The sequence below is a fragment of the Argopecten irradians genome, chromosome 4, assembly GCF_041381155.1.
Source record: "Argopecten irradians isolate NY chromosome 4, Ai_NY, whole genome shotgun sequence".
Classification (NCBI taxonomy): Eukaryota; Metazoa; Mollusca; class Bivalvia; order Pectinida; family Pectinidae; genus Argopecten; species Argopecten irradians.
The window spans coordinates 11,508,894-11,531,279 of NC_091137.1; the positions used below are offsets into that span (position 1 = coordinate 11,508,894).

General features: G+C 39.1%; 1 protein-coding gene across 1 annotated transcript in view; it reads left to right on the forward strand.

Moving 5' to 3' along the window:
- Positions 1-22,386, forward strand: part of LOC138320604 (signal transducer and activator of transcription 5A-like) — a 41,280-nt gene that overhangs the window by 13,583 nt on the left and 5,311 nt on the right. The window contains exons 10-21 of the mRNA XM_069263699.1: positions 484-618; positions 1,184-1,313; positions 6,001-6,042; positions 6,216-6,296; positions 6,587-6,679; positions 9,130-9,265; positions 10,189-10,253; positions 12,605-12,699; positions 13,245-13,387; positions 17,930-18,085; positions 18,358-18,424; positions 21,706-21,795. Coding sequence (XP_069119800.1) covers positions 484-618; positions 1,184-1,313; positions 6,001-6,042; positions 6,216-6,296; positions 6,587-6,679; positions 9,130-9,265; positions 10,189-10,253; positions 12,605-12,699; positions 13,245-13,387; positions 17,930-18,085; positions 18,358-18,424; positions 21,706-21,795 — 1,233 coding nt within the window. The remainder of the gene's footprint in view (positions 1-483; positions 619-1,183; positions 1,314-6,000; positions 6,043-6,215; positions 6,297-6,586; positions 6,680-9,129; positions 9,266-10,188; positions 10,254-12,604; positions 12,700-13,244; positions 13,388-17,929; positions 18,086-18,357; positions 18,425-21,705; positions 21,796-22,386) is intronic.

Here is a 22,386-nt window from a genome sequence, read left to right on the forward strand (position 1 = left end):
TCATTTCTAGTCACAAGTTAAATGTAAAAGATCACTGGTCTTCTTTCATTACTAGTGACAAGGTAAATGTAAAAGATCACTGGTCTCTTTTTCATTTCTAATCACAAGGTAAATGTTGTAACTTTGTACCTGCAGTTGATAACAAATAGAATGTGATTTATTGTCAACAACACAGAAATCATATGTTTATCTTTCTTATTTAAGTTTTTTTAAAGAAAAAATGAAAAGTGATGTGATTTATAAGCAATCAGAGTCAACAGAAACAGTAAGCTAAAATGACAAATTGTCCTGATGTAGCTAATCAATAAAGTAATATAGTATATCTTAATATCTAAAATGTGTTTTGTTGTAAGAACTAAAACAATCGTTTTAGTTAGACTTTATGTAATGTATCTATATCATCTGTAGTGTAGATAGTAGTAACTTGATGTGAATTTTCTGATATTGAAATGAATATTTGCTAAAAACTGATGTCTGTTGTAGCACATTTATTGTGGAATCTCAGCCACCTCAAGTTTTAAAGAAAGAATCCAGATTTACAGCAACTGTCCGCTTACTGGTGGGAGGTAAACTCAACATCCACATGTCTCCACCCACTGTCAAGGCATCCATTATCAGGTTAGTAACAGGGGAGATAAACCTAATATCCACATGTCAAAACCCACTGTGAAGGCATCCATTATCAGGTTAGTAACAAGGGAGGTAAACCTAATATCCACATGTCAATACCCACTGTGAAGTCTTCTATTAGCGGGTTAGTAACAGGGGAGGTAAACCTAATATCTATACGTTAATACCCACTGTGAAGACTTCTATTAGCGGGTTAGTAACAGGGGAGGGGTCAATACCCACTGTGAAGTCTTCTATTAGCGGGTTAGTAACAGGGGAGGTAAACCTAATATCCACATGTCAATACCCACTGTGAAATCTTCTATTAGCGGGTTAGTAACAGGGAGGTAAACCTAATATCTATACGTTAATATCCACTGTGACGGCTGCTATTAGGGGGTTAGTACGGTAACAGGGGAGGTAAAATTATAACCATATGTCAATACCCACTGTGAAGGCTCTATTAGCGGCATAGTAACAGGGGAGGTAAACCTAATATCCATGTGTCAGTAGCCACTTTCAAGGATTTTAGAGAATCTTCCAATATGGGATATGATTGATTTTTTTCTTTCAGTGAACATCAAGCCAAAGCATTGCTCAAAAATGACACCCAGGCCAAGAACGAGACAAGTGGTGAGATCTTAAACAACAATGGGACAATGGAGTACCATCAGGCTAAAGGGGAGCTCAGCATCACCTTCCGTGTTTAACATGGTCAGTTTATATTTATCAATTTCTGTAGCATCGTCAGTTTATATACTGTCACTTTCTGTAACATGGATAGTTTATATTATCACCTTCTATAACACAGTCAGTTTATACTGTCACCTTCTGTAACATGGTCAGTTTATATTACCACCTTCTGTAACACAGTCAGTTTATATTATCACCTTCTGTAACACAGTCAGTTTATATTATCACCTTCTGTAACATGGTCAGTTTATATTATCACCTTCTGTAACACAGTCAGTTTATACTCTCACCTTCCGTAACATGGTCAGTTTATATTATCACCTTCTGTAACACAGTCAGTCAGTTTATATTACCACCTTCTGTAACACAGTCAGTTTTTATATTATCACCTTCTGTAACACAGTCAGTTTATATCACTTCACCTTCACTTCGTAACATGGTCAGTTTATATTATCACCTTCTGTAACACAGTCAGTTTATATTATCACCTTCTGTAACACAATCAGTTTATATTATCACCTTCTGTAACACAATCAGTGTATATTATCACCTTCTGTAACGTGGTCAGTTTATATTATCACCTTCTGTAACACAATCAGTTTATATTATCACCTTCTGTAACACAGTCAGTTTATATTATCACCTTCTGTAACACAGTCAGTTTATATTATCACCTTCTGTAACATGGTCAGTTTATATTATCACCTTCTGTAACACAGTCAGTTTATATTATCACCTTCTGTAACACAGTCAGTTTATATTATCACCTTCTGTAACATGGTCAGTTTATATTATCACCTTCTGTAAACCTTCTGTAACACATCATTATATTATCACCTTCTGTGACACATCAGTTTATTCACCTTCTGTAACAGTCAGTTTATATTCACCTTCTGTAACACAGTCAGTTTATATTATCACCTTCTGTAACACAGTCAGTTTATATTATCACCTTCTGTACACAATGTCAGTTTATATTATCACCTTCTGTAACATGGTCAGTTTATATTATCACCTTCTGTAACGTGGTCAGTTTATATTATCACCTTCTGTAACACAATCAGTTTATATTATCACCTTCTGTAACACAGTCAGTTTATATTATCACCTTCTGTAACACAGTCAGTTTATATTATCACCTTCTGTAACATGGTCAGTTTATATTATCACCTTCTGTAACACAGTCAGTTTATATTATCACCTTCTGTAACATGGTCAGTTTATACTGTCACCTTCTGTAACACAGTCAGTTTATATTATCACCTTCTGTAACACAGTCAGTTTATATTATCACCTTCTGTAACACTTCATTTAATTATCATTCTGTTCAGTTTATATTATCACCTTCTGTAACATGGTCAGTTTATATTATCACCTTCTGTAACATGGTCAGTTTATATTATCACCTTCTGTAACACATCAGTTTATATATCACCTTCTGTAACTGTCACCTTCTGTGTCAGTTTATATTATCATTCTGTAACACATCATTTATACTCTCACCTTCTGTAACATGGTCAGTTTATATTATCACCTTCTGTAACATGGTCAGTTTGTACTGTCACCTTCTGTAACATGGTCAGTTTATACTGTCACATAATGTAATATGGTCAGTTTATATTATCACCTTCCGTAACATGGTCAGTTTGTACTATCACCTTCTGTAACATGGTCAGTTTATACTGTCACATAATGTAATATGGTCAGTTTATATTATCACCTTCTGTAACACAGTCAGTGTATATTATCACCTTCTGTAACACAGTCAGTGTATATTATCACCTTCTGTACACAATCAGTTTATATTATCACCTTCTGTAACACAATCAGTTTATATTATCACCTTCTGTAACACAGTCAGTGTATATTATCACCTTCTGTAACATGGTCAGTTTATACTGTCACCTTCTGTAAACATGGTCAGTTTATACTGTCACCTTCTGTAACATGGTCAGTTTATATTATCACCTTCTGTCAGTAACACCTTCTGTAACATGGTCAGTTTATACTGTCACCTTCTGTAACATGGTCAGTTTATACTGTCACCTTCTGTAACATGGTCAGTTATATTACTGTCACCTTCTGTAACATGGTCAGTTTATTATCACCTTCTGTACATGTCAGTTTATGTCACCTTCTGTAACATGGTCAGTTTATATGTCACCTTCTGTAACACAGTCAGTTTATATTATCACCTTCTGTAACATGGTCAGTTTATACTGTCACCTTCTGTAACATGGTCAGTTTATACTGTCACCTTCTGTAACATGGTCAGTTTATACTGTCACCTTCTGTAACATGGTCAGTTTATACTGTCACCTTCTGTAACATGGTCAGTTTATATTATCACCTTCTGTAACACAGTCAGTTTATATTATCACCTTCTGTAACACAGTCAGTTTATATTATCACCTTCTGTAACACAGTCAGTTTATATTATCACCTTCTGTAACACAGTCAGTTTATATTATCACCTTCTGTAACATGGTCAGTTTATATTATCACCTTCTGTAACACAATCAGTGTATATTATCACCTTCTGTAACACAGTCAGTTTATATTATCACCTTCTGTAACACAATCAGTTTATATTATCACCTTCTGTAACATGGTCAGTTTATATTATCACCTTCTGTAACATGGTCAGTTTATACTGTCACCTTCTGTAACATGGTCAGTTTATACTGTCACCTTCTGTAACATGGTCAGTTTATACTGTCACCTTCTGTAACATGGTCAGTTTATACTGTCACCTTCTGTAACATGGTCAGTTTATATTATCACCTTCTGTAACTGGTCAATTATATTATCACCTTCTGTAACATGGTCAGTTTATATTTCACCTTCTGTAACATGGTCTTACTGTAACCTGGTTTATACATGTCACCTCTGTAACAGTCACTTATACTGTTACCTTCTGTAACCAGTTTGTACTGTCACCTTCTGTAACATGGTCAGTTTGTATCACCTTCTGTAACATGGTCAGCTTATACTGTTCACCTTCTGTAACACAATCAGTTTATACTGTCACCTTCTGTAACATGGTCAGTTTATATTATCACCTTCTGTAACATGGTCAGTTTATATTATCACCTTCTGTAACATGGTCAGTTTATATTATCACCTTCTGTAACATGGTCAGTTTATACTGTCACCTTCTGTAACATGGTCAGTTTATATTATCACCTTCTGTAACATGGTCAGTTTATACTGTCACCTTCTGTAACACAGTCAGTGTATATTATCACCTTCTGTAACACAGTCAGTTTATATTATCACCTTCTGTAACACAGTCAGTTTATATTATCACCTTCTGTAACATGGTCAGTTTATATTATCACCTTCTGTAACACAGTCAGTGTATATTATCACCTTCTGTAACATGGTCAGTTTATATTATCACCTTCTGTAACATGGTCAGTTTATATTATCACCTTCTGTAACATGGTCAGTTTATATTATCACCTTCTGTAACACAGTCAGTGTATATTATCACCTTCTGTAACACAGTCAGTGTATATTATCACCTTCTGTAACATGGTCAGTTTATACTGTCACCTTCTGTAACATGGTCAGTTTATATTATCACCTTCTGTAACATGGTCAGTTTATACTGTCACCTTCTGTAACATGGTCAGTTTATACTGTCACCTTCTGTAACATGGTCAGTTTATACTGTCACCTTCTGTAACACAGTCAGTTTATATTATCACCTTCTGTAACACAGTCAGTTTATATTATCACCTTCTGTAACACAGTCAGTTTATATTATCACCTTCTGTAACACAATCAGTTTATATTATCACCTTCTGTAACACAGTCAGTTTATATTATCACCTTCTGTAACATGGTCAGTTTATATTATCACCTTCTGTAACATGGTCAGTTTATACTGTCACCTTCTGTAACATGGTCAGTTTATACTGTCACCTTCTGTAACATGGTCAGTTTATACTGTTACCTTCTGTAACATGGTCAGTTTATACTGTCACCTTCTGTAACATGGTCAGTTTATATTGTCACCTTCTGTAACACAGTCAGTTTATATTATCACCTTCTGTAACATGGTCAGTTTATATTATCACCTTCTGTAACATGGTCAGTTTATACTGTCACCTTCTGTAACATGGTCAGTTTATACTGTCACCTTCTGTAACATGGTCAGTTTGTACTGTCACCTTCTGTAACATGGTCAGTTTGTACTGTCACCTTCTGTAACATGGTCAGTTTATACTGTCACATAATGTAATATGGTCAGTTTATACTGTCTCATTATGTAACATGGTCAGTTTGTGCTATCACTTTCCATAACATAGTCAGTTTATATTATTATACCTCAAGTGACAATCCTGCGTTCTGATTTGTTGAAAGATATTTGGCATTTCACACTGTCACACGGCATTTAGCATTAGAACAATAGGAGACAATCAACATGTTCATAGCAATCCTCGAGCAACAGGTGATTGCATATTTTTGACATTGCAAAATGTTAACTACCCTATCAAGATGTGCACTTGTTTCTTTTTCGACGTCATCTTTGTTTTGTTTGAAGTTACACTTTGAAATCTTTTTTCAAGCTATTTATTAATAGTTTTGTCAAATTTATCTGTTGATCATCATCTTTTTCAGATTAAGTACGGATCTTAACATTTCATTGATATACTATATCATTTAAAACTTTGTGTTGTGTGTTTGCAGTCACTGAAGAAGATCAAACGAGCAGACAAGAAGGGATCTGAGGTATGTTTTATTATAGGACATTATGTACTTAATATTTATCTCTGACCTTTATTTGATCTTTGAATAGTTTTTATCTCTGAGTAGTGATGTATATCTGAACTTTGAACTTGAGTTGGCCTGCAAGTTGTGTTGCCTATGAACCTTTGCAAACCTATGACCTCTGACCTCCACAGGCTGTGACGGAGGAGAAGTTCTGTGTGCTATTCCAATCAGACTTTCAGATTGGTAGTGGAGAGCTCATGTTTCAAGTTTGGGTATGTATTATATGAATCAACATTTACACCATTATTTTACATTGAGACAATTGAAATAATTATGCTTTTATTCAGGGCAAAAGGGGTAGTTCAAGAAAGTTAGAACTTTTTACTGGAACAATAGGTAATGTGGCTTTTCTAAGGATAAACACAGTTTTATCAAGTAAGGATTTATCTTAGGGTAAATTTGGTACTCAAATTTTGCATTGATTAAGATGGCTAACTTAACTCTACATGTAATCAGGTATCTCTATTATATAAGTAATAGAAGATCACTGACTTTATTCCAGACCTTGTCGTTACCTGTTGTTGTGACTGTCCATGGTAACCAGGAATGTAATGCCACAGCGACTGCTCTGTGGGACAACCAGTTTGCTGAGCCGGTGAGTTCTGTTAGGGATAATATTATTCATAATCTTTGGGTTATTTACTTGAGAATTAGATAAAGGAATCAATAACTGTTTCATTCAAAGGTATTGCATAGAGATAATAAAGATGAATATAATATGATGAGATATAATACAATTATGATAGGCCATGAGTGACTGTTTAGTCTTGAAAATCTCTTTAACTAAAAAAGATTAGACTGTATCAAAGCATATTAGATACTGCAGATCACAGGTTAGCACCTCAGTACATCTCTAGGAAAGGCAGTAATTACTGGAGAGGTCAGAAGGAATATTTTACATCAGCGTACCTAAATCTTTCATATGATTATATAACCTTTTTAGGTCATCTGACCGAAGGTCAGGATGACCTATTGTCATCGTGTTTTGTCCGTCGTCGTCCGCCGTGTGCCGTGCGCCGTCCGCCGTGCGCCATCTGCCGTGCGTAAGACTATTTATACAAAAGCCTACTCCTTCTTCATCCTTGGATGGATTTCATCCATATTTGGTTTGAAACATCATTGGGGAAGGACAATCATACTTGATATAAATGAGCCTGGTCCGACCCCTAGGGGCTGAGGGGTGGGGCCCCAAAAGGGCAAATTTTCTTAATTTAAGCTTTAAAATCCTACTCCTCCTTCATCCTTAGGTTGATTTCATCCATGTTTGGTGTGAAACTTCATTAGGGAAGGACAATCATATTTTATATAAATGAGCTTGGTCCGACCCCTAGGGTCAGAGGGGCGGGGCCCCAAAAGGGCAAATTTTCTTAATTTTAGATTTAAAATCCTACTCCTCCTTCATCCTTGAATGGATTTCATCCATATTTGGTGAGAAACATTATTGGGGAAGGGCAATCATATTTTATATAAATGAGCCTGGTCCAACCCCTAGGGGCTGAGGGGTGAGGCCCCAAAAGGGCAAATTTTCTTAATTTTAGCTTTAAAATCCTACTCCTCCTTCATCCTTGGATGAATTTCATCCATATTTGGTGTGAAACATCATTGGGGAAGGACAATAATATTTTATATAAATGACCCTGGTCCAACCCCTAGGGGCTGAGGGGTGGGGCCCCAAAAGGGCAAATTTTCTTAATTTTAGCTTTAAAATCCTACTCCTCCTTCCTCCTTCATCCTTGGATGAATTTCATCCATATTTGGTGTGAAACATCATTGGGGAAGGACAATAATATTTTATGTAAATGACCCTGGTCCGACCCCTAGGGTCAGAGGGGTAGGGCCCCAAAAGTGCAAATTTTCTTTAATTTAGTTTTAAAATCCTACTCCTCCTTCATCCTTTGATGGATTTCATCTATATTTGGTTTTAAACATCATTTGGGAAGGACAATCATATTTTATATAAATGAGCCTGGTCCGACCCTAAGGGGCTGAGGGGTGGGGCCCCAAATGGGGAAATTTTCTTAAATTTAGCTTTAAAATCCTACTCCTCCTTCATCCTTGGATGAATTACATCTATATTTGGTGTGAAATATCATTGGGGAAGGACAATAACATTTTATATAAATGACCCTGGTCCGACCCCTAGGCCCTAAGGGGCTGAGGGGTGGGGCCCCAAATGGGGAAATTTTCTTTAATTTAGTTTTAAAGTCCTACTCCTCCTTCATCCTTGGATGAATTACATCTATATTTGGTGTGAAATATCATTGGGGAAGGACAATAACATTTTATATAAATGAGCCTGGTCCGACCCCTAGGGGCTGAGGGGTGGAGCCCCAAAAGGGCTAATTTTAGCTGGCCCACTTACTGGTTTTTTTTCAGGTTTCAGTCTCCGATCTCAATGAAAATTGGTCTATAGGGGTTTTAAATGATGCCGAACAACATGCAAACATTTTTATAAAGGTTTTGGTATTCCAAGATGGCCGCTGGCCCACTTCCTGTTTTAAGGTTTCAGTCTCCGATCTCAATGTAAATTGGTCTTTACAGGTTTTAATTGAGGCTGAACAACAAGCAAACATTTTCGTAAAGATTTTGGTATTCCAAGATGGCCGCTGGCCCACTTCCTGTTTTCGCGTTCAGTCTCCGATCTCAATGAAAATTGCTCTATAGGGGTTTTAATTGATTCAGAAGGGGGAACTTTAAGTGAGGACAATTATATTTTATAAAGGACCGAGCAAAGACCAATGAGGATAGTACGATGGAGGTCCAAAATGGGAGCTTTGCTGAAATTTGGCTTTAAAATCTGACTCCTCCTTATATTAATCCTTGAATGGGTTACAACCATATATGGATGAAGGGCTACCAAGTTTGTTCAACAAATGACATTTACCTATTTCAGAAACTTACATATTCAACTAAGGAGTTCCTTGTATTGTTTATATTAATCGTTAACCAATACTTTATACTGTGACTTTGTTATTTTGTGCCTTGAGTCAGATGACCGTTAAGGCCCATGGGCCTCTTGTTACAATTGTGAGTTTGATGTTTCAGGGCCGAACCCCCTTTACAGTGCCAGATACTGTGCCATGGTGTCAAATGGGTGAACTCCTTAACGCTAAATTCCAGGCCGCGACTGGTCGTGGACTGACAGCTGATAACCTGTCCTACCTAGCTAACAAAGCATTTGGTAGGTTAAGTATAGAAATCCTACCTATAGAGACCACTGAACCAAATGATTTTCTATAGACGACAATGTTAACATTTGCCAGGTTTAGTGAAGTTTTTAAGTCCAGTCATTTATCACTAAATTCGAAGAAGGTCATCTTACACAACTGTGAATAAAAAATATTAAACAAGTACTATCTTGCTAAACTTTTAGGTGGAGGGTTCCATCTTGTTTTTCCGCACTAAAAATTGACCAAAATTTTCATAAAATTGCTATCTTGATTATCTCCTCTGACAGAAACAACCTTAAAATAATTTCAAAATTTCTTTATATATTTTACATCTACATGTATTGTCCAACACACACATTAAACATTTGAAACTGATTCACGTGGAAATCTCAATCAGTAAGCCCTGAAACAATCACCTTTCTATGAAAAGAGGGATTTCCAGAAATCTATTTTTGGTTTGATTCTACAATCCCTGTAATGAGCCGGTATGGGATCAAGTCAGTGTGTCTGGTGTTACATAGTAAAGCTAGTAATGACAATAAAGCATGTCTTCATTCTCTGGTAGATACACCATCAAACCTTAATAACTAGAAGTCAACAGGGTAACACATTGGAGATATCGGAGTATTAGAGTGAGGTTCACAGGAATATCATGTAAACATTTTAGTTGACACCAACAAATACTTTGATAGATGCAGGGTCTTTGAGTTAGCGTATGAGGTTGGGATAATGCAGTTCAGCTGAAGTTATATGAAGCTGGTAATCAGTAAATTTAATTTACTATGTATATTGGTGTGGTGATATTTTCTGATAAGATTATGGCATATCATTGTGACACATCAACAAACTTAGTGATTGGCTATTATCTGTTGTGTTAACTTGCTGAAGTCGATTCCATGTGTTTTATATTGTGTATGTTAATTGATATTAACAGGAGGACAGATCAAACCTGGTGAAGATTTCTCACAAAAACCCATAACATGGTCAATGTTTAACAAGGTAAGATTTCTCACAAAACCCCATAACATGGTCAATGTTTAACAAGGTAAGATTTCTCACAAAACCCCATAACATGGTCAATGTTTAACAAGGTAAGATTTCTCACAAAACCCCATAACATGGTCAATGTTTAACAAGGTAAGATTTCTCACAAAACCCCTTAACATGGTCAATGTTTAACAAGGTAAGATTTCTCACAAAACCCCATAATATGGTCAATGTTTAACAAGGTAAGATTTCTCACAAAACCCCATAATATGGTCAATGTTTAACCAGGCAAGATTTCTCACAAAACCCATAACATGGTCAATGTTTAACAAGGTAAGATTTCTCATAAAACCCCATAATATGGTCAATGTTTAACAAGGTAAGATTTCTCACAAAACCCCATAATATGGTCAATGTTTAACAAGGTAAGATTTCTCATAAAACCCATAACATGGTCAATGTTTAACAGGTAAGATTTCTCATAAACCCCATAATATGGTCAATGTTTAACAAGGTAAGATTTCTCATAAAACCCCATAATATGGTCAATGTTTAACAAGGTAAGATTTCTCACAAAACCCCATAACATGGTCAATGTTTAACAAGGTAAGATTTCTCACAAAACCCCATAACATGGTCAATGTTTAACAAGGTAAGATTTCTCACAAAACCCCATAATATGGTCAATGTTTAACCAGGCAAGATTTCTCACAAAACCCCATAACATGGTCAATGTTTAACAAGGCAAGATTTCTCATAAAACCCCATAATATGGTCAATGTTTAACAAGGTAAGATTTCTCATAAAACCCCATAATATGGTCAATGTTTAACAAGGTAAGATTTCTCATAAAACCCCATAACATGGTCAATGTTTAACAAGGTAAGATTTCTCACAAAACCCCATAATATGGTCAATGTTTAACAAGGTAAGATTTCTCACAAAACCCCATAATATGGTCAATGTTTAACAAGGTAAGATTTCTCATAAAACCCCATAATATGGTCAATGTTTAACAAGGTAAGATTTCTCATAAAACCCCATAATATGGTCAATGTTTAACAAGGTAAGATTTCTCACAAAACCCCATAACATGGTCAATGTTTAACAAGGTAAGATTTCTCACAAAACCCCATAACATGGTCAATGTTTAACAAAGGTAAGATTTCTCACAAAACCCCATCAAAACTCCGGAATAACATGGTCAATGTTTAACAAGGTAAGATTTCTCACAAAAACCCCTTAACATGGTCAATGTTTAACAAGGTAAGATTTCTCACAAAACCCATAATTTCTAACAAGGCAAGATTTCTCACAAAACCCCATAACATGGTCAATGTTTAACAAGGTAAGATTTCTCACAAAACCCCATAACATGGTCAATGTTTAACAAGGTAAGATTTCTCACAAAACCCCTTAACATGGTCAATGTTTAACAAGGTAAGATTTCTCACAAAACCCCATAACATGGTCAATGTTTAACAAGGTAAGATTTCTCACAAAACCCCATAACATGGTCAATGTTTAACAAGGTAAGATTTCTCACAAAACCCCATAACATGGTCAATGTTTAACAAGGTAAGATTTCTCACAAAACCCCATAACATGGTCAATGTTTAACAAGGTAAGATTTCTCACAAAACCCCTTAACATGGTCAATGTATAACAAGGTTAGTTTTCTGTAATCTACCCTTAGCTTGATACTTGATGAATTGGTATGGCTGTGGTAGTGTAATGCTCAATAACCACAGGTCAGTGTAATGCCTCAATATCAGACATAAAACATCTACCCTTAGCTTGATACTTGATGAATTGGTATGGCTGTGGTAGTGTAATGCTCAATAACCACAGGACTCAGAGGCCTGATATCAGACATAAAACATCTCAATAACCACAGGACTCAAATGTCTCATATCAGACATAAAACATCTCAATAACCACAGGACTCAAATGTCTCATATAAGACATAAAACATCTCAATAACCACAGGACTCAAATGTCTCATATCAGACATAAAACATCCAAATACATAAAACATCCAAATAAGCACAGGACTCAGAGGCCTGATATCAGACGTAAAACATCCCAATAACCACAGGACTCAGAGGTCTGATATCAGACATAAAACATCCTAATAACCACAGGACTCAGAGGCCTCATATCAGACAATCAAATCAAGAGCTGCAAGTTTACTTATAATCACTAACAGATAACCTTTATTTGACCTGTAGCATCTTCTGGTGAAATATTGTGGAATAGATCTGCTAAAAATAATAATTTGTAACTCTGATGACTGTTACTAATAAGACATGTGCAACTGTTTTGCTTACCAATAGCTTTTCTGGTTCGTTCTGTATTTGTAGGATGCCCTGTCAGCTCGGAACTTCACCTTCTGGGAATGGTTCTATAATGTCATGAAACTGACAGAAGATCACCTCAAACAGCCTTGGATGGATGGGTAAGCTCTTACTCCATTATGGTTAGGGTAAGGGAGTTTTATCCATGTTTCTTCTTATCTGATTAGAATTAGACTTGAAGTTCTGCTCCACTATAATGCTCTACAATATACCAGATCTAACAACCCCTGGCCTTAAATCCAACATCTTTGGACATTATATTAGCTTTTAATACTTACGAGAGAATCAACAATACCACAGATTTCATAGGCGACACTAATTGGCTTACCATAAGAGTCATGCTGAGGTGGGCCCAAACAGTTGTTAAATCTTGTGTTGGATTGTATCGAAGAGCATCATAATGAAGAGGAATTACAAGTCTTAATTTTAGTTTGATTGAATTCCTTCTTCCTTGGTATGATACAATAGATATACACTATCACAAGGAGACACTATACTTAAGATATACACATAAAAGTATGTTGTGCATTTAATTAAGGTTGCTTCATATTGGGATTAATGGTCACACAAATAATAATTCATAAAATAACATTGGAATGACTCTTTAATGTAAAAGAAGAAATAGCGGTTTGTTTGTCTGAAACAGGTCAGTATTAGGATTTGTCAGCAAGAACTCTGCACAGGAATGGTTACTGACCAAACCAAATGGAACGTTTCTGTTACGGTTCAGTGACTCAGAGACTGGTGGAATCACAATAGCCTGGGTAGCTGACGACCCCTCCAAACCAGGTACACATACATGTATCATTCCTCTTTTCTTTCTTTCCTTCTTCATCTGATTCCTCTTCATATGCTCATCTTTTTAATTTTGTGTCTCAATGATTCTTGTCTCTTTTCTTTGATCCTTTCATTATAACAGGAAAGGAGAAAATGTAGCGGCCAGACCAGGATTCGAACCCGGGACCCTCAGAACATTAGCTGAGTGCTCTACCGACTGAGCTACCTGGTCACCAATGATCGACCCAGTCCAATCCCGCTACATTCCTCCCTCCTTTCTCGAAGTCTTCGCCCTTGAAGACATACGAGACCCTTCCAAACACCACCACCGTGGGTTGATTAGTTGGGTGCCAATTTTGTAACAGGAGAGGAGAAATTGTAGTGGCCAGACTGGGATTCAAACCCAGGACCCTCCAAACACTAGCCGAGTGCTCTACTGACTGAGCTACCTGGTCACCGATGATCGACCCAGTCCAATCCAGCTACATCATTATAACTATTCTTTATTATATATCTAGTGATTTCGTCCGTGTAATATTTTTGCATATGTCACTAGTGTAATATGGCCTGAAGCAATTTTCATTGGCTGGAAATTCATTGTGATGTCAGACAGAAACAAATAAATGATGTCAGGAAACATTTTCAGAATACCTTTTGATTTGAAATTATTTGTTATGTAGGTTTTTTGTAGTTATGTAAATAGTATCTTAAATTTGTGTTTATTTCCAAGTTTTATTTTTTGCTTGCCAAGGCTCGAAAAATAAAAACTTAAGACTCATTTCATAAAATCTCATATTATATGAACACGCATGCAAGATTCTATATTTACTTTTTTATGAGATCATAATGTCTTATTTGCCTCCTATATGTGATTTCATATCTTATACATTGTAAATCTCCCTTTTTAGCTCACCTGGCCCGAAGGGCCGGTGAGCTTGTGTCATGGCGCGGCGTCCGTTGTCCGTCCGTCCGTCGTCCGTCCGTCAACATTTCCTTTAAATCGCTACTGGTCATAGAGTTCTGGATGGATTGTAACCAAATTTGGCCACAAACATCCTTGGGGGAAGGGGAACAGAACTTGTATAAATTTTGGCTCTGACCCCCCGGGGGCAGGAGGGGCGGGGCCCAATAGGGGAAATAGAGGTAAATCCTATAAATCGCTACTTGTCCTAGAGTTCTGCATGGATTGTAACCAAATTTGGCCACAAACATCCTTGGGGGAAGGGGAACAGAACTTGTATAAATTTTGGCTCTGGCCCCCTGGGGGCAGGAGGGGCGGGGCCCAATAGGGGAAATAGAGGTAAATCCTATAAATCGCTACTTGTCCTAGAGTTCTGCATGGATTGTAACCAAATTTGGCCAGAAACATCCTTGGGGGAAGGGGAACAGAACTTGTATAAATTTTGGCTCTGACCCCCAGGGGGGCAGGAGGGGCGGGGCCCAATAGGGGAAATAGAGGTAAATCCTTTAAATCGCTACTTGTCCTAGAGTTCTGCATGGATTGTAACCAAATTCTGCCACAAACATCCTTGGGGGAAGGGGAACAGAACTTGTATAAATTTTGGCTCTGACCCCCCGGGGGCAGGAGGGGCGGGGCCCAATAGGGGAAATAGAGGTAAATCCTATAAATCGCTACTTGTCCTAGCGTTCTGCATGGATTGTAACCAAATTCTGCCACAAACATCCTTAGGGGAAGGGGAACAGAACTTGTGTAAATTTTGACTCTGGTCCCCAGGGGGCAGGAGGGGCGGGGCCCAATAGGGGAAATATAGGTAAATACTATAAATGGCTACTTGTCCTAGAGTTCTGCATGGATTGTAACCAAATTTGGCCACAAACATCCTTGGGGGAAGGGGAACAGAACTTGTATAAATTTTGGCTCTGATCCCCCGGGGGCAGGAGGGGCGGGGCCCAATAGGGGAAATAGAGGTAAATCCTTTAAATCGCTACTTGTCGTAGAGTTCTGAATGGAATGTAACTAAATTTGGCCATAAACATCCTTGGGGGAAGGGGAACAGAAATTGTATAAATTTTGGCTTTGACCCCCCGGGGGCAGGAGGGGCGGGGCCCAATAGGGGTAATAGAGGTAAATCCTTTAAATCGCTTCTTGTCATAGAGCTCTGAATGGAATGTAACCAAATTTGGCCACAAACATCCTTTGGGGAAGGGGAACAGAACTTTTATAAATTTTGGCTCTGGTCCCCCGGGGGCAGGAGGGGCGGGGCCCAATAGGGGAAATAGAGGTAAATCCTTTAAATCGCTACTAGTCATAGAGTTCTGAATGGAATGTAACCAAATTTGGCCACAAACATCCTTGGGGGAAGGGGAACAGAACTTGTATAAATTTTGGCTCTGACCCCCCGGGGGCAGGAGGGGCGGGGCCCAATAGCGGAAATAGAGGTAAATCCTTTAAATCGCTACTTGTCATAGAGTTCTGAATGGAATGTAACCAAATTTGGCCACAAACATCCTTTGGGGAAGGGGAACAGAACTTGTATAAATTTTGGCTCTGGTCCCACGGGGGCAGGAGGGGCGGGGCCCAATTGGGGAAATAGAGGTAAATCCTTTAAATCGCTACTTGTAATAGAGTTCTACATGAATTGTAACCAAATTCTGCCACAAACATCCTTAGGGGAAGGGGAACAGAACTTGTGTAAATTTTGACTCTGGTCCCCAGGGGGCAGGAGGGGCGGGGCCCAATAGGGGAAATAGAGGTAAATCCTATAAATGGCTACTTGTCCCAGCGTTCTGCATGGATTGTAACCAAATTTGGCTACAAACATCCTTGGGGGAAGGGGAACAGAACTTGTATAAATTTTGGCTCTTACCCCGCGGGGGCAGGAGGGGCGGGGCCCAATAGGGGAAATAGAGGTAAATCCTATAAATCGCTACTTGTCCTAGCGTTCTGCATGGATTGTAACCAAATTCTGCCACAAACATCCTTGGGGGAAGGGGAACAGAACTTGTGTAAATTTTGACTCTGGTCCCCAGGGGGCAGGAGGGGCGGGGCCCAATAGGGGAAATATAGGTAAATACTATAAATGGCTACTTGTCCTAGCGTTCTGCATGGATTGTAACCAAATTTGGCTGCAAACATCCTTGGGGGAAGGGGAACAGTACTTGTATAAATTTTGGCTCTTACCCCGCGGGGGCAGGAGGGGCGGGGCCCAATAGGGGAAATAGAGGTAAATCCTATAAATCGCTACTTGTCCTAGCGTTCTGCATGGATTGTAACCAAATTTGGCTACAAACATCCTTGGGGGAAGGGGAACAGAACTTGTATAAATTTTGGCTCTGGCCCCTCGGGGGCCGGAGGGGTGGGGCTCAATAGGGGAAATAGAGGTAAATCCTTTAAATCGCTACTAGTCATAGAGTTCTGCATGGATTGTAACCAAATTTGGCCACAAGCATCCTTGGGGGAGGGAGGGGGAACAGAACTTGTATAAATTTTGGCTCTGGTCCCCCGGGGGCAGGAGGGGCGGGGCCCAATAGGGGAAATAGAGGTAAATCCTATAAATCGCTACTTGTCCTAGCGTTCTGCATGGATTGTAACCAAATTTGGCTACAAACATCCTTGGGGGAAGGGGAACAGAACTTGTATAAATTTTGGCTCTGGCCCCTCGGGGGCCGGAGGGGTGGGGCTCAATAGGGGAAATAGAGGTAAATCCTTTAAATCGCTACTAGTCATAGAGTTCTGAATGGAATGTAACCAAATTTGGCCAGAAATATTCTTGGGAGAATAAGAACTGAGTTTGTATAAATTTTGGCTCTAGTCCCGGGGGGCATAAGGGGCGGGGCCCAATAGGGGAATTATAAGTAAATTCTATAAATCGGTACTTGTCCTAGAGTTCTGCATGGATTGTAACCAAATTTGGCCATAAACATCCTTGGATGTAGGAACACAGAACTTATATAAATTTTGGCTCTGACCCTCCTGGGGCAGGAGAGGGGGGGGGGGCGCCCAATAGGGGAAATAGAGGTAAATCCTTTAAACCGCTACTAGTCATAGAGTTCTGCATGGAATGTAACCAAATTTTGCCACAAACATCCTTTTTGGAAGGGGAACATAACTTGTATAAATTTTGGCTCTGGCCCCCCGGGGGCAGAACGGGTGGGGCCCAATAGGGGAAATAGAGGTAAATCCTATAAATCGCTACTTGTCCTAGAGTTTTGCTTGGATTGTGACCAAATTTGGCCATAAACATCCTTGGGGGAAGGGGAACAAAACTTGTATAAATTTTGGCTCTGATCCCCTGGGGGCATGAGGGGTGGGGCCCAATAGGGGATTTAGAGGTTAATATTAAAATTCCTTCAGAAAAGAAACAATGAACCTGTATTCAGAACATTACTTGGAATTACAAACCAGGTGAGCGATACAGGCCCTCTGGGCCTCTTGTTTATTAACCACTGTTATCCTCGATATGTTATTTGCCCCTCTTTTCTTCCTCTTCTGACTTCATTTACCATCACCATTTGTATTCTCTATTTTGATGAATTTTTACTGGTTTGTAAAGATTGAAGCAATGTCTTGAGCACCAAGTTTGTTCCTAACAGGAGAAAGAGCAGTGTGGAACTTGGCTCCATACGGCCGCAAGGACTTTATGATCCGCAGTCTATCTGACCGTATCAAGGACTTGGATGCTCTTGTCACCTTGTTTCCAAATATACCTAAATCACAGGCCTTTGGAAAGTACTACACAGCTGTATCAGGTATGACACGGGCTGGTATTGAGTTCATATATTAGAGGGTAAAACTCATTGTGTTTCTAATCTATAACATTTGCTCATTCATTACTGATCCCTGTGATATGCCAAACCAACCACAAAAGTCGCCTATTGACCTATTGTTATATTGTGATATTTTCTTTTCAGTTTTTGAAAGATTAAGAGGCATTACATCTCAAACCTTTAGTAGCAGTATTTTAAAGTCAGATCTTTTCTGATGAAAACAGTATCCTAAAATCCTATTTTTACTTTTCCAGAAAAAAACCATGCTGTTAAGGATGGCTATGTGCCCAGTACCCTGGTGGCTAAATTGCCTGACAGTCTGTGAGTACTTTTAGTCATGTTAAGCAAAATTTGTCTAATGATTCTAATCCTTACTCTTTATTTAAAGATGCTCCACCGGTGACAAACAGTATTTTTCTCAATGAAAAACAGAAGCAGACGAATAAGTATTTTTCTTCAGTTCCAAAAGTTACCTATTTGCACCATTACCACTATTGAAAAGTTTGGGCTTTTAGTTTTACTTTAAGATGAAAATTACTAATTACATTCTGAGCATCTTTACTGTCGTGTCGGTCTAACCATTGACAATGAAAGTGATGTACTTGCCGCACAACTTACCCAATACCTATTGCATACTGGGGTAAAATATAATGCTAGACGCGAGTTGATTGGTTGGTGGGCGTGGCTTATATGGTGTGATATGTGTGACCCAAGTGTTGATAGATCTATCCTGAACTCATCGGGTATTACCGTACTCATAAGAACTAGATCTATACTGAACTCAACGGGTATTACCGTATTCATAGAACTGCAGGGTGTACTACCTGTAGTTATTACACCAGACGTTTCTTCAAAGAAGTGCAATTGTTGTGGAATGAAGTTCATACGTCTGTCAATAAATGCGATAACGCGGTTTTCATGAGCTGCTGTCCGTGTTTCAGCCGGGATAAACTGGATAACTTTTCGCATCATCGCTAGCATAATTGACGGTAGGGAATGCACGTCACAAATGTTACTTAGAGAACAATGTAATGGCTGCCGTGAGGCCCGCCTTACGGTAAGTTTACCTCTGTTTGTATCTTTATCAATCAACTTCTTAATTATCGATGCCATCTAAAGTACTTTTAATTCTTAACAGATTTATTGGCTGTTAATGGATTTCTTACAGAATGTGCCGATTTTTTCCAAACATTTAAGGACAAACATCGTACGCTCATAGATCTAACGTTTTTATCGTTATGAATTCTAGTAGTTTTGCTTGGGTTCCGATGAACAGGTGACGGGGTCAAATGTCCCCTGTGCAGTCACATTCTTTATAATCCTGTGACAACCTGCTCTCTTAACATCAGATTTTCTTTTACTATTCTCATGGAAAGATAATCCTTTACAATGAAAATCAAGTATTTCACGACAAAGTTTACCGTCCGTCGCATAAGATCTTCCACACACATTTTTAGCTCACCTGGCCCGAAGGGCCGGTGAGCTTATGTCATGGCGCGGCGTCCGTCGTCCGTCGTCCGTCGGCGTCCGTCGGCGTCCGTCTGTCCGTCAACATTTCCTTTAAATCGCTACTTGTCATAGAGTTCTGCATGGATTGTAACCAAATTTGGCCACAAACATCCTTGGGGGAAGGGGAACAGAACTTGTATAAATTTTGGCTCTGACCCCCCGGGGGCAGGAGGGGCGGGGCCCAATAGGGAAAATAGAGGTAAATCCTATAAATCGCTACTTGTCCTAGAGTTCTGCATGGCTTGTAACCAAATTTGGCCACAAACATCCATAGGGGAAGGGGAACAGAACTTGTATAAATTTTGGCTCTGACCCCTCGGGGGCAGGAGGGGCAGGGCCCAATAGGGGAAATGGAGGTAAATCCTATAAATCGCTACTTGTCCTAGAGTTCTGCATGGATTGTAACCAAATTTGGCCACAAACATCCTTGGGGGAAGGGGCACAGAACTTGTATAAATTTTGGCTCTGACCCCCCGGGGGCAGGAGGGGCGGGGCCAAATAGGGAAATAGAGGTAAATCCTATAAATCGCTACTTGTCCTAGAGTTTCTGCATGGATTGTAACCAAATTTGGCCAGAAACATCCTTGGGGGAAGGGGAACAGAACTTGTATAAATTTTGGCTCTGACCCCTCGGGGGCAGGAGGGGCGGGGCCCAATAGGGGAAATGGAGGTAAATCCTATAAATCGCTACTTGTCCTAGAGTTCTGCATGGATTGTAACCAAATTTGGCCAGAAACATCCTTGGGGGAAGGGGACCAGACTTGTATAAATTTTGGCTCTGACCCTCGGGGGCAGGAGGGGCGGGGCCCAATAGGGGAAATAGAGGTAAATTCTATAAATCGCTACTTGTCCTAGAGTTCTGCATGGATTGTAACCAAATTTGGCCAGAAACATCCTTGGGGGAAGGGGAACAGAACTTGTATAGGGGAACAATTTTGGCTCTGACCCCCCCCGGGGGCAGGAGGGGCGGGGTCCAATAGGGGAAATAGAGGTAAATCCTATAAATCGCTACTTGTCCTAGAGTTCTACATGGATTGTAACCAAATTTGGCCTCAACCATCCTTTGGTGAAGGGGAACAGAACTTGTATAAATTTCGGCTCTGACCCCCCCGGGGCAGGAGGGCCGGGGCCCAATAGGGGAAATGGAGGTAAATCCTATAAATCGCTACTTGTCCTAGAGTTCTGCATGGATTGTAACCAAATTTGGCCAGGCACATCCTTGGGGGAAGGGGAACAGAACTTGTATAAATTTTGGCTTTGACCCCCTAGGGGCAGGAGGGGTGGGGCCCAATAGGGAATTTAGAGGTAAATATTCAAATTCCTTCAGAAAAGAAACAATGAATCTGTATTCAGAACATTACTTGGCATTACAAACCAGGTGAGCGATACAGGCCCTCTGGGCCTCTTGTTCTTATCAGGCGCAGCCATTTACCTATCTAACTCTAGAACATTGTCACATAATTTCCGCCACTCATTCTATCGCCTCTCCAGACGATTGACAGAACCACTCAACCAATTGATCTATCTGTCGCTCAACATACCGAGGTATTACATCATTTATTTTGTCAATGGTTAGGGAAATGACAGTAAAAAGTACATGTATGTATTCAATATCTGTTAGCTCATATTGCTTGAATTTCGTTTGTTTGATTAATTAATGTCCTAACGGCCTCCCATGTATGCCATGTGTTGTGTGTATCTTTGTGTGCGGTACGTGTTTGGGAGACTGCGGAATATTGCTTGAAATATTGAGTAATATTGAGTTGGCACTTAATGGTACCAAAAAAAGTAAACACCACAAATTAATTAATTGAAAGAAAGAAATAATGAATCCAGATTGTCAGACATAGTAGATCAATCTTTAGTTGGCACCAAGATACGTCTGCGATTTATAGTTGGAGTTGTGTTCAGTGTGGTGTAATTTGTATTGTTTGGTATAACCTTAAAAAATATTCTCTGGTTTTACACTTTACATAAAGATTTAAGAAAAATTCTTGTAACTTTAACAAGGATGCCTGATCTATAATGTGTAGTATTTAATGGTTTCAGTGTATATCATTATTACCTGTACATGCGATACATTTTTCCCTCAGGGCTAATGCTGCACCGATGGATTTCAATAACCCACAGACTCCACAGAGTTCACACATAGGCCCAGACTCTCCCACCTACGACTCAAACAAGTAAGATTTGAGTAATACGCCGCAGATTAAGAACAGAAATGAATCAACGTAATGAGAATATTTGTTCATAAAAAGTAATTTGCCTGAAAAGGCAGATTCAGTCTGAGCTAATGCTACTTCTGAAGTTTTAGGTGTCAAATCTCTTCATCCATTCTGTCAATTGCAGATACTGTACCGAGAGAGTATGGTTCATCTATTCAGTGTTGCTCGATCTGTCCAATCACAGATACTGTACCAAGGGAGAATAGTTCGTCCATTCAGTTTTACTCTACCTGTTCTATCACTATGGCAGATACTGTACCAAGAGAGAATGGTTCATTCATTCAGTCTTACTCAACCTGTTCTATCACTATCGCAGATACTGTACCAAGAGAGAATGGTTCACCATTCAGTCTTACTCGAACTGTTCTATCACTATCACAGATACTGTGCTAAGAGAGAATGGTTTGTCCATTTGGTCTCAATCTGTCCAATCACAGATACTGTACCAAGAGAGAATAGTTCGTCCATTCAGTTTGGCAGATACTGTACCAAGAGAGAATGGTTCATTCATTCAGTCTTACTCAACCTGTTCTATCACTATCGCAGATA